The following is a 21,745-nucleotide window of genomic DNA, read 5'->3' on the forward strand; positions in this document are numbered from 1 at the left end:
ATCCATACAGGGGCACATAAGATACCATAGTCAAAACTGGTATTAAATCATATTGCTGAAAAAACATATATATATATATATATATATATATATATATATATATATATATATAAAATATATATAATATATGTATACATATACATACATAGGACTTTGTCATTCAACATGGGAAGCCTGAAGCCACAATTTAGTGTGACTAATCCTTGAAATAAATAACACAATACCTTATCTTTTCCACTAAATGATTTCAGGGCCTTGAATGTTTTGTACCCTGAAGTCACTACAAATTCAGGAGGGTGTTTTATCTCTGGAGAAAATAATTCCTACTGTAAATGAAGTGCCAGGAAACAGATACCCAGACACACACGCCAGGACAGGCTCTGCCACACCGACACCCAAACACACACACACCAGGACAGGCTCTGCCACACCGACATCCAAACACACAACCCAGGACAGGCTCTGCTAGACTGATAACCAAAAACATACAAACTTTAGGACACAATCTACGACACGGACATCTACATCAGGATGGATTTTTCACACGCATTGTCGTTGATACCCCCTTAGTGTTTTTGCCCCTTGTGTATTGATGCCTCAGCCAGCACCTTTTTAGTATAGATTAATGTGGTGCCCCAGACCCTTGTTTGATCGCCTCCAGCCAACACTATTTGTATTAATGCCCCCTGCAAGCCCCTCCCTTTATTATTGATTTTTGTGATGGCCCCATCACACATATGCATTAGACATGCATTTTTAACTACATAATAAGTATTTATTTCTTAAAATTGAAATATGATTTCAAAATAACAGCTGAACTGGCAGTTTCTTTAATATTAGACCCTGCTGCTGATATGTATTAGTATTAGACCCTGCTGCCCATATATATTAATATATATCTTTGTCCCATAAACACCCTGATGTGCCATCTTGGTCCCCATGGCTCCAACCCCCTGCTTGTGCCATTTTTTCTTTTCCACAATTATACACCTGATACACACAAACACTTTTACAGTCACTCACTAATTCACACTTTCATTCACATAATCATTTATTCTCTCACAAATTAACACAAATCATTTACACATATTAAAAGATAATGTGCAGTGTGCACCTTTAAGATATGGCGTGCTGGGATGTGATGTCGTATTTTATGCTATATCAGATCCTTGGATTTCCCAACTATTAAACATATGTTGGGAGTAATTTTACATTCATTTTATCCAAAATGTATATTAATGAATAATCAAGTTTAAACCCCACAAAATTAAGAGTTTGGGGTTAAATTCTGGCTTGGTATGCCTTGTTTAAGCTATAAATGGCTACATATAAGTTCTAAAAGTTTTGTTTTCAACAGGAATATTAGTCATCATTAGTTTGTAAATCAAAGGATGTTATAACCGAAATACAAAAAAAAACCCAATAATTGTATGTGGAATTCTTATTAATATATTTTTTATTAATAACATGAATTCTTCTGATGCGGGCAAATACTCAAAAAGGATTTACTGAGAAAAAAACTCATGTTTCTACCATATGGCACAACGTCACAATTTTGTGAGCAGAATTGTTTATTTTAGAAATTGAAAAACAAATTTATTTTTAATTGCGGCAGAGACAAGAAAAGGCATACTATAAAAAATGGGCTGACTAGATAGGCTGACAATTTCTTCCTTGCTGTCAGATTTTATGATCCTTTGCTTCTATGATTTGGGTATCAATGATTCTCATTCATTTGCCCACCAAGCATCCAAGTATCTAATTTCCCCAACAAACCGCCCACCCCCTGCCATTCCTTGCCCTGCGTCATTACTAACTACTATGGCAGATTCGCTTGTTATGAATACCCAGTTATATTGCAATCAAACATCCTTTTTCAATAACCACTGGGACGAAAAATTTTATTTATTATGTTCTGGGGAAATGGTGCTGTTTTAATGATTCCTGAGTGTTTTCTTAATTAATCCTGATGAATGGTGAATCCACGATAACTTTGTAATATAAATTAGAGAGAAAGAACTCAGGGTATACTGCATGGTTTGACAAGCGAAAGGAGGCGTAATTGGCCAATATTTGAACTAATATGGTTTATAAAAGTAGAAAGCCATCTGTTCCTTGCAGGCTCACGGTGCATTGTGTTTATTAACAATTTAAAATAATCCGCTCACTTCCTGCAGTAGTGATGTGTTCTTTCCCTAGTAGATTTAATTTGATAAGAGAAGGGGAGGTATTGTAAAGATATATAAATAGATACAAATGCATACAAAAAAGAAGTGGAACACATTTGCATCACATATTTTAAATTACCTTGTAAAAAGAAGCTCTTTCACGTGAGGTAGAATTCTTCATTTTTTTAATACAAGTAGAAGATACTTCTTTTCTAACTATTTTATGCATGACAGTGTGAAACTCTAAACATCGCTTCGCCTGTGTACCAGTTCCACTGTGTTGACCTCTTGAATTGTGTTTTCCGGTTTCACTGTGGTGTCTAATCTGTTGGTTTTTTTTTAAACTATTTTCTTTTTTTTATCTGGGAAGAGGTGGTGTGTGCAGGATCTATCATTAAACCTATACCTTAGAACTTCCCAGCATAGGGAGTCTGGAGCTTTATGTCTTCTGCAGGAATGGCTTTGGGGGACAGGGCTAGTCACACGTGGAGTCCAATCTAGCCTCAAATAGCATCAAATTAGCGTGGCACTGGGGCAGGAAGTGGGCACTGAGTGGACATGGCCCAACACTGCTACCCTGTCTGGAGAAGGGGAAAAGTGACACGGAGACCTAGGGAAGCAGCACTTCACCTGCAGACTCTGGGTCAAACCTAAAGTGTTCATAGGTATGATTAAGCCATACCCTTTTTCCCACTTACCATTACATCACTTTGCACACACTGCCAAAAAGGAAGACACAGAACCAGAGAAAGATAGCAGCCCTAAGCCTCAGGTGGCAGGTCTGAGTCTAGGAGGCAGAATACTCCTCTGCCCCATTAACAGGAGCAGAACACTCTACTGTACAATCAAGCTCTCCAGTGTGCCACCGCTCACTAGGCTTTTAGGAAATATGGATCTCCCTTGTAGCTAGCCCATTTATACTACTAAGATCTGTGGCTAGGCCATTATCCAATCTTTAAAATAGCAGAGACTATACTCAGAAACGACCTGTTTGAAATGAACACAATAGTGTAGCAGCTACATCAATGTGTACATTTTTACATAGTCTTGATCCCTTACCTAAGACAGCTTTCCCTTAAAAGAAATGAGTTCAGTACAAAATAGCAAGTTTTCAGATTTATTGTTTTTTTGTATAATAAGGGCTTTATATTATTCTCCACCCTTTGTTAAAGATGTTAATTCCATGTTTAATGGCATTGTTCACACTCCCCCAGGCAAGGAACTCCCGCAGGCCTTGAAGCATTCATCTGCAAAGGACTAAAACTGTCCTTCTGTCTGCTAAACTTTGATGTTAATGGCTTAATTTTATGCTGATGCAGGAATGTAAGGTTCATGTTCATACAATACTAAATATCTTTCACTGGGAGCTAACATGCATTACAAGGTAATAGCACAATGCACGTGCTTGTGAGGATGTCTATCTGTGTGAGAGTTATTAATGTTATCTGTTTAATTATTGTTCTAAACTCTTTATCAATAACACAAATACATATGGAATTTGCTGCTTTATATGTGTTTCCAAAAACATCTATTTATGCCACTGTGTGTCTAACATGTATATAAAGTGTGTTCAACAATACTCTCAATATTAGAAAAATATATTCTTTCTTTAAAACAGAATAAAGACTTTGTAACAAATGATGATGCTATGTAAAGCAATTAATAATAATAATAAGACATCATCGCCACCTTTAGGTTCCGACCTATCTCACCGAATATAAGTTACATTAAAAATACAACTTTTAATAACGACCAGCCTTCTCTTCACAGTAATGATATGTATGATTCAACAATCAAACTTATTGTGTAGACTAGTATGATTTATAATCAGTAGGGATGGTGGGTGCACAATATCTAATTTTTACACATATTGACTGAGGGCTTGGGATGGGTGTGCTATATATTGAAACTAATTCAGCATGTATAAAGAAAAAAAACATTTACAATTTTGCTTGAATATTGTACGGTTGACACATATATCTGAGTAAAAATATTTAAGTAAAATGTATACTGCTTTAGAACTATAACAATACATAAATACATTACAAATGTGGAAATTTAAATGTTTTACAAAAATGTTTATATTTTAGAGCAGCTTAATCATGAAATCGAAATAATAAATGGTTAAATGTAAACATCCAAGGTAAAAATGATGTGTTATTTATTATTTATGTGTGGTTGCTGTAAAACCATTAGATATCATCACAGACCATGTGCAAAGGGTATGAGGCAAATATTTTTTATTTTGTTGCAATGACTAGTTGGTACCAACTTTTTTTTTTATATGGGAACATGACGTTATTTGGTCCAGCTGCCCTTTAGGGTACAAACCGGGTACCATACCTAAGAACTGTAAAGATTTGACCCTGACTCTCGAGGTTTATGCCAGAATCTCAGGGTGAAGGGGCAGATTCTCAGGATCACACAGTCTGGAAGTGACTCATTTCTATTCTACAGGTGACTCAATTACGCGTGTTGGGTACACATGTCCGTATGTATGCCCTGGCATGTCAGGTCCCAGTCCACAGCAGCTGTCGGCTATCTCCAATATTTTCCTGCTCTTACTGTTCCTAACTCATGCTCCTTGCATTGATTTTCACTAATGTTTAAATTACAGAGTATAACAGTTGGGCAGGTGTGTACATGGTTTTTTGAGTGACATACAGTATCAGTTTGGTTTAATTGGACTCTCCTTTTTTGAATAATACATGGCTAATTTAGTTGTCTTGGTTTTTTAATCGTTATTGCTTGCTTTTGGAAATAATTGTATAATATAATATTTTTTTATTGTATAATGTTTTTTAAAGTCTGATGATGTCTTTAATGCTGTCCCATTGTATTGTGCTACTTGAGTGCGTAAGTCGGCATGATCTGAATCCTAAAATAAGTAGTGTATTAAGTTATTGACTTGGCCAAATGTTGTTAGATGCATTTGTGTTTTGAATCAATATGTCCCTCCATCCCCAGTGCCAAACTGAAGTGCAGCTTAGCTTTAGCAGGGCATCTTTTCTTTATTTATTTTCTTTCTCTCTCCCTGGTATATTTGTCAAGTGTCAAGGAAAGGAGCTAGAAGTGAGTCATATCATCTTACAGAGGACCCTTATATTTGTCAAGTTTAGTTTGTGATCAAGTATGAAAAACTGACCCCATGTCATCAAGGCACTGAAAATCTATTTTGGTTGGAGGATTAATAACAATCATATTGCTATTAGAGACTGTGGACAAGAGCCTGTCATTTATCGTGATGAATGAAGCTTTGCTCGAACTCACAATGCCAGGATGGCAAAGGGGACTATATGTGTAATGCAGTGGATAGGAAACCTCCATCTAGCCAAGCACTAGCACAGGCACCAGATAGGCCAGGATAACCTCCATGCCAGCCTCTTGGTCTTCACTCTATTAAATGTGAGTTCTTTTCTCAGTAGCATAGGAAAGTTAAGTGTGCAGAACGTATTTGGCAACAGAAAACCTTAAATACAAAACGCATTGGGTTGGGAAATATAGCTTGTCATCAAACATCTATAGATATAATCTTAGCTGCTAGAACCTTTTCTCTGTGCCTTATGTTTGTCACCCCATTCCCTCAAGATTGTACGCTATAGATATAATTTCTTTCCTACTATTCTGGTAACCTGACAACACATAACACATGTGTAAATTTCCTTCTGAGTATTCTTGAAGTCATCTCAGTGAGTGAGTCCCAGATGCTTGACTGATAGGGACACACTGCACAGTGCATGGATAAAGAGGCCAATAGGTGATATAGAGTATCTAAACCCATCACACTCACACTTAAGGTGCAAGTGGCAGGATCTGGCGAGGGACTGAATGTGAGGGATGAAGGAAAGGTTAGAGTCAAGGATGACCCCAACACATTGGGCCTGGTTAGTAGGAGAGATAGTCGTGTTGTTAATGGTGATAGAGAATTCGGGTAGTGGAGTGGAGATGGAAGGAGGGAAGATAATGAGTTCAGTTTTAGAAAGATTAAGTTTCAGGTAGCGTTGTGACATCCATGAAGAAATAGCAGACAAGCAATTGGTAAAATGGGACATGAGAGATGGAGAGAGATCAGGAGAAGACAGGTAGATTTGGGTATTTTACTTGATCTTTGCATACAAACTTGTTTTCCTTTTTCTTCCTGCACTTATTCTGCATCATCTGTGCCATGGTTATTTCTTAATTTAATTTCTGGAGCCTCCATCACAATGTTTCTCTAATGGCCTCATTAAAGCTTTAACACAATTCAAGACAAAGATGCCAGGACCTCCTACTTGCAGATACGTAGTAGACTTAATATATCAGCAATTTTTTGAGGGACAGATACAGTTCACATTTTTCTTGACCCACGTGTGTAAAGTGATGCCCCTGCAGCATTTGGGATGTATAAACTCATGCAATGGAATCCCACAAACCACAATGTACAAGAATATACTGCTCAATAACACGAAAAATGCATATGTGTCCCTCAAAAATGTCTCAAATGACCTGACTTTGTTAAGTCCTACTTGCAATATGTGAAATTCACAGAATTTATAGATTGTATTTGCTTCTAGGTCATATATGTCAAGTCATAATCCGTCTGTTTCATGGAAGTGACCCGTAAAGTTCTACAGCTCTGCTTTTGATTGACAATGCTAAATAATTCCTAATCAGCTGGCATCTGAAATCTTCAAATGTAGCTTTAATCAACTCATACACTGTATTAGGGATGGGTTACCTGCTAAAGATCAATATGTTTCTTGGAATAAATATTAATTTTGAAAGATGAGATTTAGTATGTCTCTTTTTTCTGTTTCGTTTGCCTGAACAGACACTGGACTGCACAGTTATACAGTTAATTCACCTTTTCACATAAATAGCCCAGTTAGCGCAGCTGCCTATCAATCAGCAACTACTACAATCCAAACAGAAACAGGATAGAATAACATGATTAGTCAAACTAATTTTCAACAGAAATGACAGAATATGTTTTCAAATTCGCTTTTAAAAAACATTTGCCAATGAGAAAACCATGACTCCTAACTTTTAATTAGCTATCAAGCAATATATACCTAGAGTAGGTGGACAATGTCAGGGCAGGGAGGGATTAAAACCATTTCACCCGTACGTCCCAGCAATCCGAGTTGATTTCTATGCCCACATGCCGGCCTTTAATCACTGGGTGGGGGTGTGGTGTTTAAACCTCCCAAAATGCCGTGTTACCCCTTCCTTGTTAAGGAGGCGTGAGCCTAGGGTTAGGGGCACCTAAGTGGAGTATTTATTGCCCTTCAGTAGCTAACACACATATATTAACACATAAACTTGTTCTAACATCATACACTAACACTCATTCTAACACCATATACTCACACATAGCATATGCTCACCCTATCATCCACACACTACCACCATACACTAATAAACACACGCAAGCTAGCATTGTATGTTGATACACAGGCACATGCAAGCACAATGCGCTCACACACATGCTAACAGCCACAGTAACTCTCCACCATATGCTTTTACCCACACGCACACACACACTAACAACACACAATAACACACATTAACAACATACACACACTCTAACACTAAAGACACAGAGACATTCAGTCTTGCTTACCTTGCCAGCATCCTATCTTCAGTACAGCTCACACTTTCTGTGCATGCTGCCATGCTACTGCAGGGTCATGTAATGTAATGTTACGTGACCCTACAGGCAATTCAGTTCCTGGGGCACCAAGGTGCCATGAGTTCCCAGGCATGTCTATATGTAATTTCATAATTTCCCAGGAGTTAAGATAGCCAGGACATGTATAATTAACAGTTTTCCCCCCAGAAAATAAGTATACAATGCCAACATACATTTTAAAAAAATATTTTATTGGCTATAAAATAGTTATTCTTTGGCGTGTTATCAGAACATGTGGAAAGGATGTGTTGACACCTGTTTTAGAGTATAGCTAGTGGGACTAGCTAGTGGGAAATAAATAAACCTATATCATGTAGCAACTAAAAACACGAGGCATGATTTGATATAGGGCAGCTGAATCATGTCTGTTCAATACCATTTACTAAACTGGAATGAACGTAAGATGCTTTTGTCACATATGCTTGTATTTGTATTCTATAGTGGCTGATTGGTGCTCTGGCCTTCATGCTGAATCTATCTTGACCCCTGGACTGCCCATAGAGAGTATGTCTGTCAGTCACAAGAAGAATGTTGGGTTCACTGATCCGCAGCCATCTGGTAAACCTTTAGAATTTTTATGAACTGCATGTGACTTCTTATTCTGATGCTTTGCACAGAAATAATTGTGTTGCTGTTTATGTGGCTGTCCGTAGAATACAGTTAGCCGTGTACGTTTTGTGAAAGAGAGAACCTAATTAAGAATTACTAAGAGCTCTTGTGGGGGATATGTACAGCTCACTGTAATCTACCCTTATTGCCCAGGCCAGAATATGTACCTATTTGTTTTATTATTATTTTGTATGACACCTATATGCTTAATGGACATGCCATGTGTTATCTGAGTTACCTGTGGTTCATTGAGACAAATAGTATTACGTATGCATATACACAGAAAGGCTTATATCAATATCTTCAGCATTGAAAATGAGTACGCCATGATATCCCTCCGAAAAGATTATCATTCTCTGCTAGTTAACTAGGTACCCGATTATTCTTTTGTTTCCCCTCTAGGACAGTCATGTGACTTTGAAACAAGTTGCCCTTGGGTCTCATCCACAAGGAATGATGGAAAGCCACACTGGGTGCCAACAGGGATTGGAACATTAACATCACAAGAACAGATCCAGCTACTGGAAAGCAAATCTTCCACAAAAGGCGTCAAAGGTAAAAGAAGAGAAAGTTGAATTATATGAGCCAAATGTATAATTTGTATTACTACAACCGTCAATTATTACATTATTATTATTCTTATAACCCTCTACCGGACACACTTCTAAGTAATGTGTATATATGTATATACGTATCAAACTATATTTCATGAGGGTCAGTGCATGTAGCTGCCAAATTGGCACTGTACATTTTTATGTATGACTTTAACCTTCACTGTGGTTCTAAATTGCCAAGAATATACTATTAACTTTGTTGCCTCATTCAAGTAAGGAATTCCGAATGTAAACATATAAATAAATAGGTTGATACCAACAAACAATAAAAGGTCATATGCATTTCACAATTGTAAATAATGTTTTATCTATTTACTGTATTTATATAGGCCACCATGCCAATCATTGAATGCATGACATGGTATATCACGTATGATAATTACTAGACATGTGCACGGCGAGCAAAATCGCTGTGGAATTTTTTTTTTTTCGGGCAACAAATCTTGTTGCCTGGCCGTCCGTTTCGGACGAGGTTCGGAGTTTTTTTTATTTGGAACATAATTCGGGGGCGTTCCCAAAGAGGAGGTCCCTGACACCTTCTGGACTCCCCTTTCATTATAGAAAGTTTTTAAAAAAGGTTCCCCCAGATTAAGGACAGTCAAAGAGGTGCAACAGTGGTAGTAGAGCACTGGGCCTGGGCAGGCAGAGACTCGCACATCATAGGTACATGCATTTTCCCAGTATTATATATTATAATGTCTAGTTTTGTGACCAAGATTTATTTATCAGTGAAGAATAATATGTGATATAATAGAAAGATAATAAAAAAAATCACTTGTCCACAAATTAGAGGTTTGGCTAGTAACATAAAGGGGCAAGTGTCTTGTTATTAAAGAGATAACATATGCAAAACCAATATTCTATCACATACACAAATTCCGGCGCATTTAATTATTGTAGGATCACAACCACAATATGAATTTAAAGGGATACCCAATATTTTATATCTGATTCTTAATCCTTTCAAATCACAAAAAAAGATAAAACAGAAAAATGATCTTCAAAACATGTCAAAATAAATCATAACATAGAATGCAGCATATTATTGGTTGGTTATCAATTATGAATCACTGACTTATTAATCCAACACACAAGAATGCAACAGGTGAAGCAGCTCATTGCATAAATATCTCCGATTTGTCAGAATGATATCACCTTATATGAACAGCATTTGTTAATATCAAACCAGTTCATTTCCAGTCCACTCAGCAACCACAAATAAAAGGAATGGTAATAAAACGTTCACCATTATATTATATTATGTTATAGAACACCATTATATTTACCACCACTTGTTGCTGTGGCCCAACTGGTCCCTGTAGACATAAATCTCCAGGTTCAGTGGAAAAATAACGTTCATCAAATTGGGCAATGGCCATAAAATTTGAGTTAGCCAGGATAAGATAGCAAATATGAACATTATTAGATAATCAAAGTAATTATAAGAGTAAAAATATGGTCCAAAACCATATCTCGGAAGTCCAAAATAATTTCTTTCTCTTCGCCTTATTCTCTTTGGCTTTGTCTAAACATAACTTTTAAAAACTATGCCTATTACCATAATCTCCACCTATTGCTTTAAATCCTCCAATCAAAATTATGGATATTATTCATTATAATTACAAATTTCATAGCACATTTGCAGGGTTTTTTCCATTATTAACCGGTGAGACACGCTCCGGTCTAAGGAAGAAAACATCTGGTGTTTACCCTTGACCAGTGTATCTCTAGAAGAGAATACCTTCTCAGTAGAATTGGTTTCGTTACATTCTTAGAGATAAGTAGCTTCTACTCCCTAAAATTTCTCATAATACAATTTATTTAATTAGGAAATACTTGCTGAAGCAGCTATTTTCATTAAAGCTTCTTTGTTCTCAATATGTTCTCAGAGAGAAAAAAATCTTTTATATCATTTAAAGCAAACAAGATGGCTCTGACTCCATTTTGTGTTTGTGTGAGTGTAATATGCTAAAATATCCTACACTTGCTTTTCAGCCAAAAATATCAGTCAGTCTTAATCAACTAAACCAGGGGCGTCCAAGTTTTTTCTGCAGTGGGCCACTTCATCAGGATTGTATACGTGCGAGGGCCGCACTCATTTTTCACTGTGAGAAAATATGGCCTTTAATAAAATATGCAGATTAAAATAAATTAAATGACATAAAACCTTTACTTTTCCTCTCACTGATTTCTGGGCCTAGAAAGTTTTGTGACTACAAATTCAGGATTCTGGATAAGTAAAAATAAAATAGTTCTATTTATTTTAGCGATGCACTAAAATGAAAATTTTGGACCAAAACTGAAAATTCAGGGTTCACTTAGCCGAAACTGAAAATGACCCCCCACACACTTTTAATAAAAGTAAGTTACACACCAAAATTGTACAAAAAATTATATATTATGATTGTTAACAGCAATCTCAGGCATACCCAGATTCCAGCATGTACTGGTTGGCTGGGCATTGTACCGGTATTTTTTGTCTAATTTTAGTGTGTAACCATGCTTTTATTAAAAGTAACACACCACAACTGGACAAAAAAAATCAACAATATGACTTGGCATGATAGGAGTGTGATTGCTAACAGCAATCACACTCCTATCATCCCAAGTCAGCCAGTACATGCTGGTACAGGGTGGCTGTAAGTGCAGACCCCATACTGCTGGCAGCATCAATACACAAGGGGGCAGCTAGCCAGATTTCAGCATGTACTGGCTGACTTGGCATGATAGGAGTGGGATTGTTAACAGCAATCACAGTCCCATCATGCCTAGGTTCCAGCACTTACACATCCATGCTATCACACACACAAATCCATTAATTCACAGATTCATTCCCTCAATCAGGCATACTCATTCAAACACACTCCCCCTACCCCTTACCTGCACTACAGCTCTCTCAATGCCGATCACTGACCTCAGCAGGGGGCGCGGCCTCCCTCGTTCTCCCCACAGAGGAGGCAGGACTGGAGCAGAGAATAGACCCTCCCACAAGTAAGCAGCAGGGCTCTTGCGATCCTGGCTGCCGATCTCACGCGGGCCGCACCTCGAGGTCCCGCGGGCCAAATGCTGGACGCCCGCATGTTGGACGCCCCTGAACTAAACGCTACTCAGGAACAGGAGAAAATGTCTGCTGCAGTCCCTGTAATGTACTACAGTAGTCACTACAGCTTCCACAATCCACCCTATAATAGTACATTTTCTGCACTACAATAAACTATTAATTCACCTGCAGTATGGTGGGTGATGAATGAGCATCAATCTCAGCCTCTGCTAAGCTAACTGTTACTGTGTCACACTCCAACTCTCACCAGTCTGTAACTGCTGCTGCTGACAAGTTAAAATGGAGTCAGTACACTTATATATCTAATGCCTGTGCCTTCCCCTTGTAAATGGTGATTGGCCAGAGTGAAAAAAGTAAGGAGAAAACTCCCACAGGTTGTTGGACCCATCAATCACAGCTATAACAATCAATGAAAAATGGGGCCACCTACATTTTTTGGCTACTTCTACCGATGAGTCATTGATATGTATGCTACCAATACACAGTCCCTCCCACTTTACCTCATCAACAAGTGCCAAAACGGCTTGTAATGGCGCCAAAACGGCTTGTAATGGTGGCTACACGTGGAAACGAATCTAACAAATCCATACAAGTTTTCATCACTTTTGCAATTCGGTTTTGTCCGAGATCGCCCTCATTTTTGTTGATTCCCACGAATGCACAAAATGGGCAATTTACATTAAAAATAAAGTTTGTACAAAAACTAATGCACAAGTCTAATAATTACAATGTTTGTAGGAATTGGGGTTCAGTGTAAAATATGAGATTTGGTTTATGGCTGTACAACACTGTGATACACTCATGCAAAACGAGAGGGACACAAGGGGAGGAAAGAGGGTCGAAAGCCATCTCTGTTCCAAAGGTGAGTTTCAAAGGATACTTTGGACTTATTCCTTAGCTATATGATGTTTCCTTATTGTACTTCCTTATCTCATTCCTTGTAGATGGGATACTTCTTCTGAATACAAGTCAAACATCACAGGACTGCCTTGTCTCTCATCTGCTTAGTCCGATGTTCCCCGGAAGCCTTGGTACTTGTTCGCTTGAGCTATTCATGTACACACAGGATGACTCCACATCAGAGAGACTTACGGTTATGATCCAGAATATGAAAGTGAACATCAGTTTAAGGTTACTACCAGAGAGAGAGGTAAATTCAAGGTGAGAATATAGACCATATTTTTGTTCCAGATGAAGCCAGAGGAAAATTTGACTTGATTTGTGACTTGTGCCATTTTACAAAAATCAGATTTTTTTATTCTCATATTTTTCACCTACCACAAAATCTAAAATTTGTGTACTTTGCCCGTGCATCTTCACTGTTTCAATGCCCAAATGCATGATTGGGCACCCGCTTCCAGTAGAGAAAGCCAATGATACTTAATATAAACAACATATATTGATAGGGTTTGCACCACAGAAAATATAGATGCTGAATGTGCACTCCATTCAAAATATTGTTTGCCGCTTTTCATATATTTGGCATCAAGTCAATAGCCAATGTTTTGCGTTACTTTTTACAATTTCCTTTTAGTGCTGCAGTGATCATTCTTGGCTGGTTATGTAAGAGACAAAGCCCTTGACTCCATTAATAAAATTAAATTGGCTGAGAAAGGCTGCTCGGTACCATTGACTGCAGTGCAGACTCTGTGCTGCATAAGTTTCTGATGTGAGCAAAATATTAATTGGCACCAATGAGAACATAATTGACCAAAGTGTTCAAGGACTGACGTCTCGTGTGATGCTTTTACTTACTTGCTCAGGAGTGACGCGGCTGGAAAGCAGTCAACATCACCAATGCTGTTTATGGGCTAAATGCATGCACCAAAGGTGACCAATTTTGTAACTCACCAGTATTTTAATGTGTGGAAAAAGGAACTTTCTTTTGTTAAGAAACATCTAGAGAAATGTTTTTGACATGAAATCGTAAATGTTTTAAAGACTTCACAATTTATCTCATTAGATTCGTAGAACAAGAATTCCTGGAACTCGCTCTGTTGGTAGCAAATGCATAAATATTATTTTTTTTTACCAGTGAACAAAAAACTGTGTAGGCACTAATAATAAAGTAAAAACAGTATACAAGCATGAAAACAAATATAAAGTGAAGCAAGAAAGTTATGACTACACCACCAATAATTCGTTTGTAAACAGAAATGCTTTTTTTTTTAAAGCGTTGTACTTTACTTTACTTTACTTTACTATTTGAATTATGAAAAGTATATTTGCTAGGAATCTTGGTAGCACTGCGAGCAAACCTTGTTTAACCTAATAAAATCAGTCTCATAATTTGTAGCTTACAGGTCCAATTTAAAACAATAATGGACAGAAAGCTTTAGCTAAAATTGCCAGGTGGTTTCCTTGGACTTCTTATATAATAAATTATCCCTCATTTATTAAGATTCAAAATGCTTGCTGGGTATAGGTGTATCACAGTGTTACACAGCCCTAATTCATAATGATGTGTAGACAAACCACCGAAAATGTGTTTATAAATTAAATTGTGTAAATTACATTCTTCTGCAACTCAAGCCACACTCAGGTTCATAACGCTACTGTATCTGTGGGCTGTAAAAAAGTTTTTAGAAAACCCCATCCCCTAGCTACATCTCTACTGCAACCCTAAACAAAAGTGCCCATCACTACTTATGCATATAATTAAGTAAACATTATATACATTATTTAAGAGATTAAGTACAAATCTTACTTTTAATAAACACAATGCTGTTTACCTCTATTCTCAAATAATCTCCCCAAGAAATTAACTCAAGAGCTTTAAAAGAGCAATGTAGAGAAAGATTGTCAAAGTTTGGGTAACAATCACAGATAGGTTCATAGATGGCACCCAAAGGCAGGGCAAATAGGGTAGCTTGAAAACATTAGTTTTAAAATGCCGAGAACTAGGAGCGCATAAAACCATGCCCATTAAAAGCAAAAATTGCACTGACTGGCCACTTTATTAGGTACAACTGTTCAATTGCTTGCTAACACAAACAGCTAATTGCTGAAGTTCAAACCAAGCATCAGAATGGAGATTTAAGTGACTGTGAACGTGGCATGGTTGTTGGTGCCAGATTGGCTGGTCTGAGTATTTCAGAAACTCCTGATCTACTGGGCTTTCCACGCAGAACCAGACGATGGTCTGAAAAAGAGAAAATATCCAGTGAGCGGCAGTTGTGTGGACGAAAATGTCTTGTAGATGTCAGAGGTCAGAGCAGAATGGGCAGACTGGTTTGAGATGACAGAAAGGCAACCGTAACTCAAATAACAACTCGTTACTACCAAGGAATGCACAACATGTCAAACCTTGAAGCAGATGGGCTAGAGCAGCAGAAGACCACACCGGATGCCACTCCTGTCAGCTAAGAACAGGAAACTGAGGATACAATTCGCATAGGCTCATCAAAATTGGACAATGGAAGACTGGAAGAACGTTGCCTGGTTCCAGCTGCGACATTCAGATGGCAGGGTCAGAATGTGGCGTAAACAACATGAAAGCATGGATCCATCCTCCCTTGTACCAACGGCTCAGGTTGTTGTTGGTGGTGTAATGGCCCCTTAGTACCAATTGAGCATCGTTTAAATGCGACAGCCTACCTGAGTATTGTTGCTGACCATGTCCATCCCTTTACTCCAATGGCCTCCACAGTCACCAGATTTCAATCCAATAGAGCACCTTTGAGATGTGGTGGAACGGGGGATTCGCATCATGAATGTGCAGCCGACAAATCTGCAGCACCTGCATGATGCCATCGTGTCCATATGGACCAAAATCTCTCAAGAATGTTTCCAGCACTTTGCAGAGAATGCCACGAAGAATGAAGGCAGTTCTAAAGTCAAAAGGGGGTCCAGCCCGGTACTAGCCAGGTGTACCTAAGAATGAGGCCAGTGAGTATATATTCCATGCTCATTAAGGTCTATTCAGTAAAGGGGAGGTTTTCAGGAGAGTCGTGTTTTTGAATTCTTTGACTTCGTTATACAATGAAAGGTCAGCCAAAGTGAACGTCTTCTGCAGGAAGTGATTGGCTGGCCTTGTATAATGTATGGGTAAATAAGTGAGATTTCCTCAATCAATTCACATAATAATGAATAGTGAAGCACAAGAGTTAAAACCATAACTCTCTGACCAACTTTCCTGATAACTCTCCTTTAGTGACTAAACCCCATGGTCTATTTAATAATATGAACCCATAAATAAATTGGACACAATAAAGACAGAAGCAAATACTGAATAGTTTTTTAAGAAACCATAAAGAAAGTGACATATAAAATAATTGCCTTAAAGAATTTGACATATGACTTAATTGTCAAGGGACAGATATGACTTTAAATTGAACTTTAGGAGTCTCCAGTATTTTATGATAGCTATTGTTGTAAGTGCTTCCTTAGTTAATAATTTGCTTTTCCAGTAAATATCCATCATGCTATACTGCTGAATCAATAAGTACAATGGGGCAGTAAGCATCTGAAATTCATCTTTTTCTAGACATCAGTTGACAAAGGTTGCACTGCATTTAGCAGGTCCTCCTTAATGTGTTACTGCAAACCAATGTAACATATTCTAATATTTATTAAAATAGAGTTTGTTGAAACACATAATAGAATAAAACATACCGGTAGATGTTTTTTTACTTTAATGGCTCCAAATTTCCCTTATGTCCCTCCTAGCCATGAAACAATTTTAAGTAATATTCTATGCCCTTTTGGTGTTTGTGAATTCTGTTCTATGTGATGTGTCTGCCTAAAATTGCTACATAATTGTTACATAAATAATTAGGTTGAAAAAAGATATATAGTCCATCAGATTCGGCCATTTCACAAACCCCAAGAAGAAGGCAAGACAGTAATGTCATTTCAAAGGGACAAACATTCCTTCTTGACTTCAAGGCAGTTGGACCCCATCAGGATAAACATTACCTTTTCCACTTTTACTTGTAACCCCGCATGCATTTCATATCTAGAAAAACAACCAAACGTTTATTGAATGCATTGATTGAATTGGCAAAACTGTTTCAGGTGGCATTCTATTCCACTATCTAACCGCCCTAACTGTACAGAAACCTTCTCTATGTTTAAGATGAAGGCTCCTTTGTTCTAATCTTAAGGGATTCACATGCATAGTCTGGAAAGAACAAGTTATATAAAGATCCCCAAAAAGATCTCTGTATTAACCTTGAACTTACTTTTAAAGGTTTATCATATCCCCACGAAAATGTATTTTCTCCAGAGTAAACAATCCTAATTTAGACAGCCTTTCTTCATAGCTGAAATTTTCCATTCCTTTAATCCTTTTGTAGCTCTTCTCTGGACCCTTTCTATTTCCAGTTTGTACTTTTTTTTGTACTCGTGCCCCAAGCTGCACTGCATATTTCAGTATCATGGATTCAGAAACATAGAGTTTGACAGGACATAAGAACAGACTTCTGCCTATCTTGTCTGCCTGTTTTTTCTCATGTAAAGAATCAAGTGTTAAATAGTCCTTGTTCTCACCTTAGAGTCATGCTAGCCATATGCTTATCCTATGCATGTTTGAATTGCCTTACTGTTTTAACCTCTACCACTTCTGTTGGTGGACTGTCCCACTTATCTACCACCCTCTCAGTAAAGTAAAACCACCTTACTGTATGTGTTTATGGCTGTTTATAGGCAGGTGTGTTTAAAGGCAGTGTGTAAGGACTGTGTATGTGTATATGTGTGTTTATGGGCAGGTCTGTGTAAGGGCAGTGTATAAGGGCAGTGTCAATAAAATCTGGGCACAATATTTAATTCTTGCCTTGGGCACAAAAGGAGCTAGCTATGGCTCTGCTCACAACAACCAGACAGCGCGAAAGCTTGTCGCTCTGTCTCTGCACTTATTTGTAAACTATAAAGAAAATCTTTCGAGAGTTTTCCTCTTTCTCAAGTCTGAAGCAATACCTGAGGAAGAGAGGAAAACTTTTGAAAGCTTGTCTTTTAAGTATTATATTAATCCAATAAAAAAGATATCATTGCATACTCCATATTTTGGCATCTTATATTTATATACATATAATGGTGGGGTTCACCGAACCGTTTCTTAATTACCCTATTAAAGGCCAAACTTTCCCCCCCACTTAAAGTGGTGGTGCGGTCTATAATCGGGGTTTAACGTAATTCGCATCACCCGACTGCATGTCCCGGGCGCCGGGCGGGTGTTTTTTTTTCTTTATCATTTAGCCCTGCTACGGGCAAGCAGCAAGGTGAGGATCCAGAGGCAGAGGACCTGGATCCGCCTCTCTGGCAGCCGGTGGATGTCTGTGCGGTGCAGACAACCCTGCTGCTGCCGGCACTTCCGCAGGAGCATCTATGAAGGAGCGTCGGCGTAACATGACCTTCCAGTGCTCCACCATAGAAGTTCGAGCGGAAGTGCTGGCAGCAGCAGAGGCTGCCAGAGATGAGGATCCCCCGCAGCGCTGCAGGGGACCTGTATCCTCCTCTCTGGCAGCCGGGGAACATCTGTGCGATGCGCGCAGACAACTTCCACTGCTGCCGGCACTTCCGCCAGGGCCGTTCATTATTTTGGTTTCTTCTGACTCTAGAACCCAATTCCATTGTAGTGTATGGCAAACTGTTGAGTTTATTTTCGGATGAGAGTAGAGAGTTTTTCTTCAAAGTCTGTCCAACAATTTGTGGTGATGTAACTGACGTCGGATTGTAGTTTTGGAGACTTTCTGACCACAAGACCCAACTGCTTTCTGCAGTTCTCCAGTTGACCAGAACGGCTTAATTATTGACCTTATGGTGAAAATGGGCATTTTCAAGGCTTTCCTCAAACTTTTGCAGCACACCACAGCCGTATTCCTTGGTCTTAGTATTTATACCCCTAAATCACAGTTAAAAAATTCCTGTTCCTAGTCACCCAGGGTTGCCAATAATTCTACCACAGATTTATATATATATAAAAAAAAAAATTTTGGATAAACTTGTGTTGTGTTTGCAATTGTTTGATATCCATGAGAGCAGAGTATCTTTGTGTATTGTTTGAAGAAAAGATCACAATGTTAAACAGTAAATACAATTTTCACAGCCTTCTTTGCTTATATCTACCAAGGGCACCAATATTTGTGGAGGGCTCTGTATATCTAAGCCTCTGACTCATGTGTGCATTTAATTATTTACTGTTAGTCTTGAGGATTTCTTTTTTTCTTATTGATCAAGAAATGTCCAAACCCATCCAAATTATTGTTCTTTGGAATGACCATTACAAAGACAAAATATATTCCCATATGCATTGACTCCACATCAACATCTGATTTGGTATAACAACAGGTTATGTGGTATTACAATCCATATAAATGAATAAATAATTGTATGATACATTCCCTTGATTTAAAATAAGGAGCGTATAGAACTTCTCTTGAACAATACTAATTATGGACTTGTAGAAGCATAATCCTGATTGTTGCTGTAGTTGTTGTTTCTAGTGGAAGCATATTTTTGGTGTTACTAAGTGGGCCATAACACTGAAATTTACAAGATGAATATTTTTATAAACACAAGCTGGCACACAAATAATAAAATTATTACAGTCTGCATACAAATTGCAGAGTGTCCATGAATTACGAGCACAGAGCCTGCGAATTCTTTCACACACAATATTTTTGCTGCATTACTGTAATTAACTTCCACTTCTAGCACCAGGTAATAAACCCGTCTGATGCAGGGTTCTATTTAATGTTTATTGTCTGGATATACTAGATTCATGTTTTTTGTTGTTGAAATAAACCTAAGCTAATTTTAATTGTTTCTGATGATTATATTCTAGCACCATATATAATGTCAGCTACAAAGATGAGGCACACAGTGTGGGGGTTATTAACTAAATAGTGAGTTGTAAATAAATATTTCATATCTCTGTAACTACCCCTATGTGAAGTGATACCTTGTTCATTGGTTTTATCTGGAGAGTGTAGTATGTTGGAATATACATAGCTTCTCTAAAGCCCAGGGTGTTGGTAATCAGGATTTACTCATACTTCTCTATTGTCTCTGTTTAGAAGGGTTAGTCCCTCCCTGGGACCCAAATCCTTCAGCCCCCCTTTTTTCTCTTGATACTCCTCCCTTAGAGGAGCTTGGAACATATGGTGGGTATAAGCATATAAGTGTTAACCCTTTAGGTTATAGTAATATGTATAGAAACTGGGTTGTAATCTGTCCTGTCTCTCTACATAAGGCCAGGCTGGAACCGCCTGTATTCCAAGATTGGAGTGATTGATGACCCATTTCAGATCACTTTGCATTACACATCTTGTGGGCTGGACAAAGACAAGATTTTGGTGCTGGATTCTCTGAGCCTCAGCAATTGTTTTGGTGGTAGGTTTGTGGAATGCCTTGAATTCTATTGTCTCTAAATTGGATAATAGTTTAAAGAAAGCTCTACTCGTAACTACACTACTACTACTCGTAACTACACTATAATAAAATGACCAAATGCTAGTACACCACCACCTTACATTAAATGGATCTGAATGTGGCTACACTAGATGTTTTAAACCTCCAAAGGACATATTTCTTCCAACAATACATAACATGTAACAAGGTGCCACTTTCTCTGTGGTTGATCACATAGAGCAACTATTCTAACTGTTATATTAAAATTACTTCATCTGAAAACATTGACACTACTACCTTATTCATTCTATTCAATGATGTTGTTCAGTTTCCAACCACTGCTCTGGTGTCCATCACTTCTATCTTCTGCTCACAACCCACACTGTGTATCCAGGCAGCTGACTTGTTGTCATACACCCCATGATAAGATTATGTTTCTAAAACATATATATATAGGATCAAATATAAATAAATATTGTATGTCATGAAAATGTATATTGTTCTGCATGAAATTAGACAATGCGCTTAACTTTTTTAAAATGTATTAAAAAAAAAGAAAAGTACAGCCTATGACTTGAAATGTATATGCACAAGAATCTACAAATAACTACCACTATGTATTTGCAAGGAAACTTATCCAGTTGTCCATGGGAATCATCTTTCATATGTGGAAATGGAGGCTGCATCAATCGTAAGAAGCTGTGCGACTTTCAGTTTGATTGTCCTTTAGGGAATGATGAAGGATCAGTGTGTGGTAAGTAACTAACACACAATTTTAGCATTAAGATCCCCACTGTGTAACAGTCCTTGGGGGTACAACTGCAACCATGCACTGAACTTGAAGGGGTCCAGCTGCTTTTCTCCACCTCAAAGGAGGAGAAATGTTAGAACAAGAAGTCAAAATCTAAAACTAGAGAGTCAAAACGTTATATGTAATGTAAGGAATTTTTTTTTATGGAGAGTTTGGTAGATAAGTGGAACAGCCTCCTATCAAAAGTGACGGAGGCTAAAACACTGATGGAATTTTTAACATTCATGGGATAGGCATTCAGCTATTCTGAATCTAAGACAAGACCCAGGTCTGATTATGGTCTGAGTCTCTACATCAGGAAAAATGGGCAGACTAGATGAGACAAATGGTTTGTATGTGCCGTGAAATCTCTGTGTTTCTGTAACCCTGACACTTGGGTTGCAAAGCCCATTGCTATTTATTTTCTATTTCGAAACATCAGATTTAATTTTCTAGTTAGCTTTTTAAGGCTCTGGATAGGTG

At 37.9% G+C, this 21,745-nt stretch overlaps 1 protein-coding gene across 1 annotated transcript in view; it reads left to right on the top strand.

Annotated features, from left to right (window-relative positions):
* The window catches only part of LTK (leukocyte receptor tyrosine kinase), a 62,133-nt gene that overhangs the window by 14,608 nt on the left and 25,780 nt on the right, over positions 1–21,745 (top strand). The window contains exons 2-5 of the mRNA XM_053474455.1: positions 8,281–8,397; positions 8,851–9,003; positions 20,320–20,454; positions 21,101–21,226. Of these exons, the coding sequence (XP_053330430.1) occupies positions 8,281–8,397; positions 8,851–9,003; positions 20,320–20,454; positions 21,101–21,226 (531 nt within the window). The remainder of the gene's footprint in view (positions 1–8,280; positions 8,398–8,850; positions 9,004–20,319; positions 20,455–21,100; positions 21,227–21,745) is intronic.

Source organism: Spea bombifrons, chromosome 9 (assembly GCF_027358695.1).
Source record: "Spea bombifrons isolate aSpeBom1 chromosome 9, aSpeBom1.2.pri, whole genome shotgun sequence".
Lineage (NCBI taxonomy): Eukaryota > Metazoa > Chordata > Amphibia > Anura > Pelobatidae > Spea > Spea bombifrons.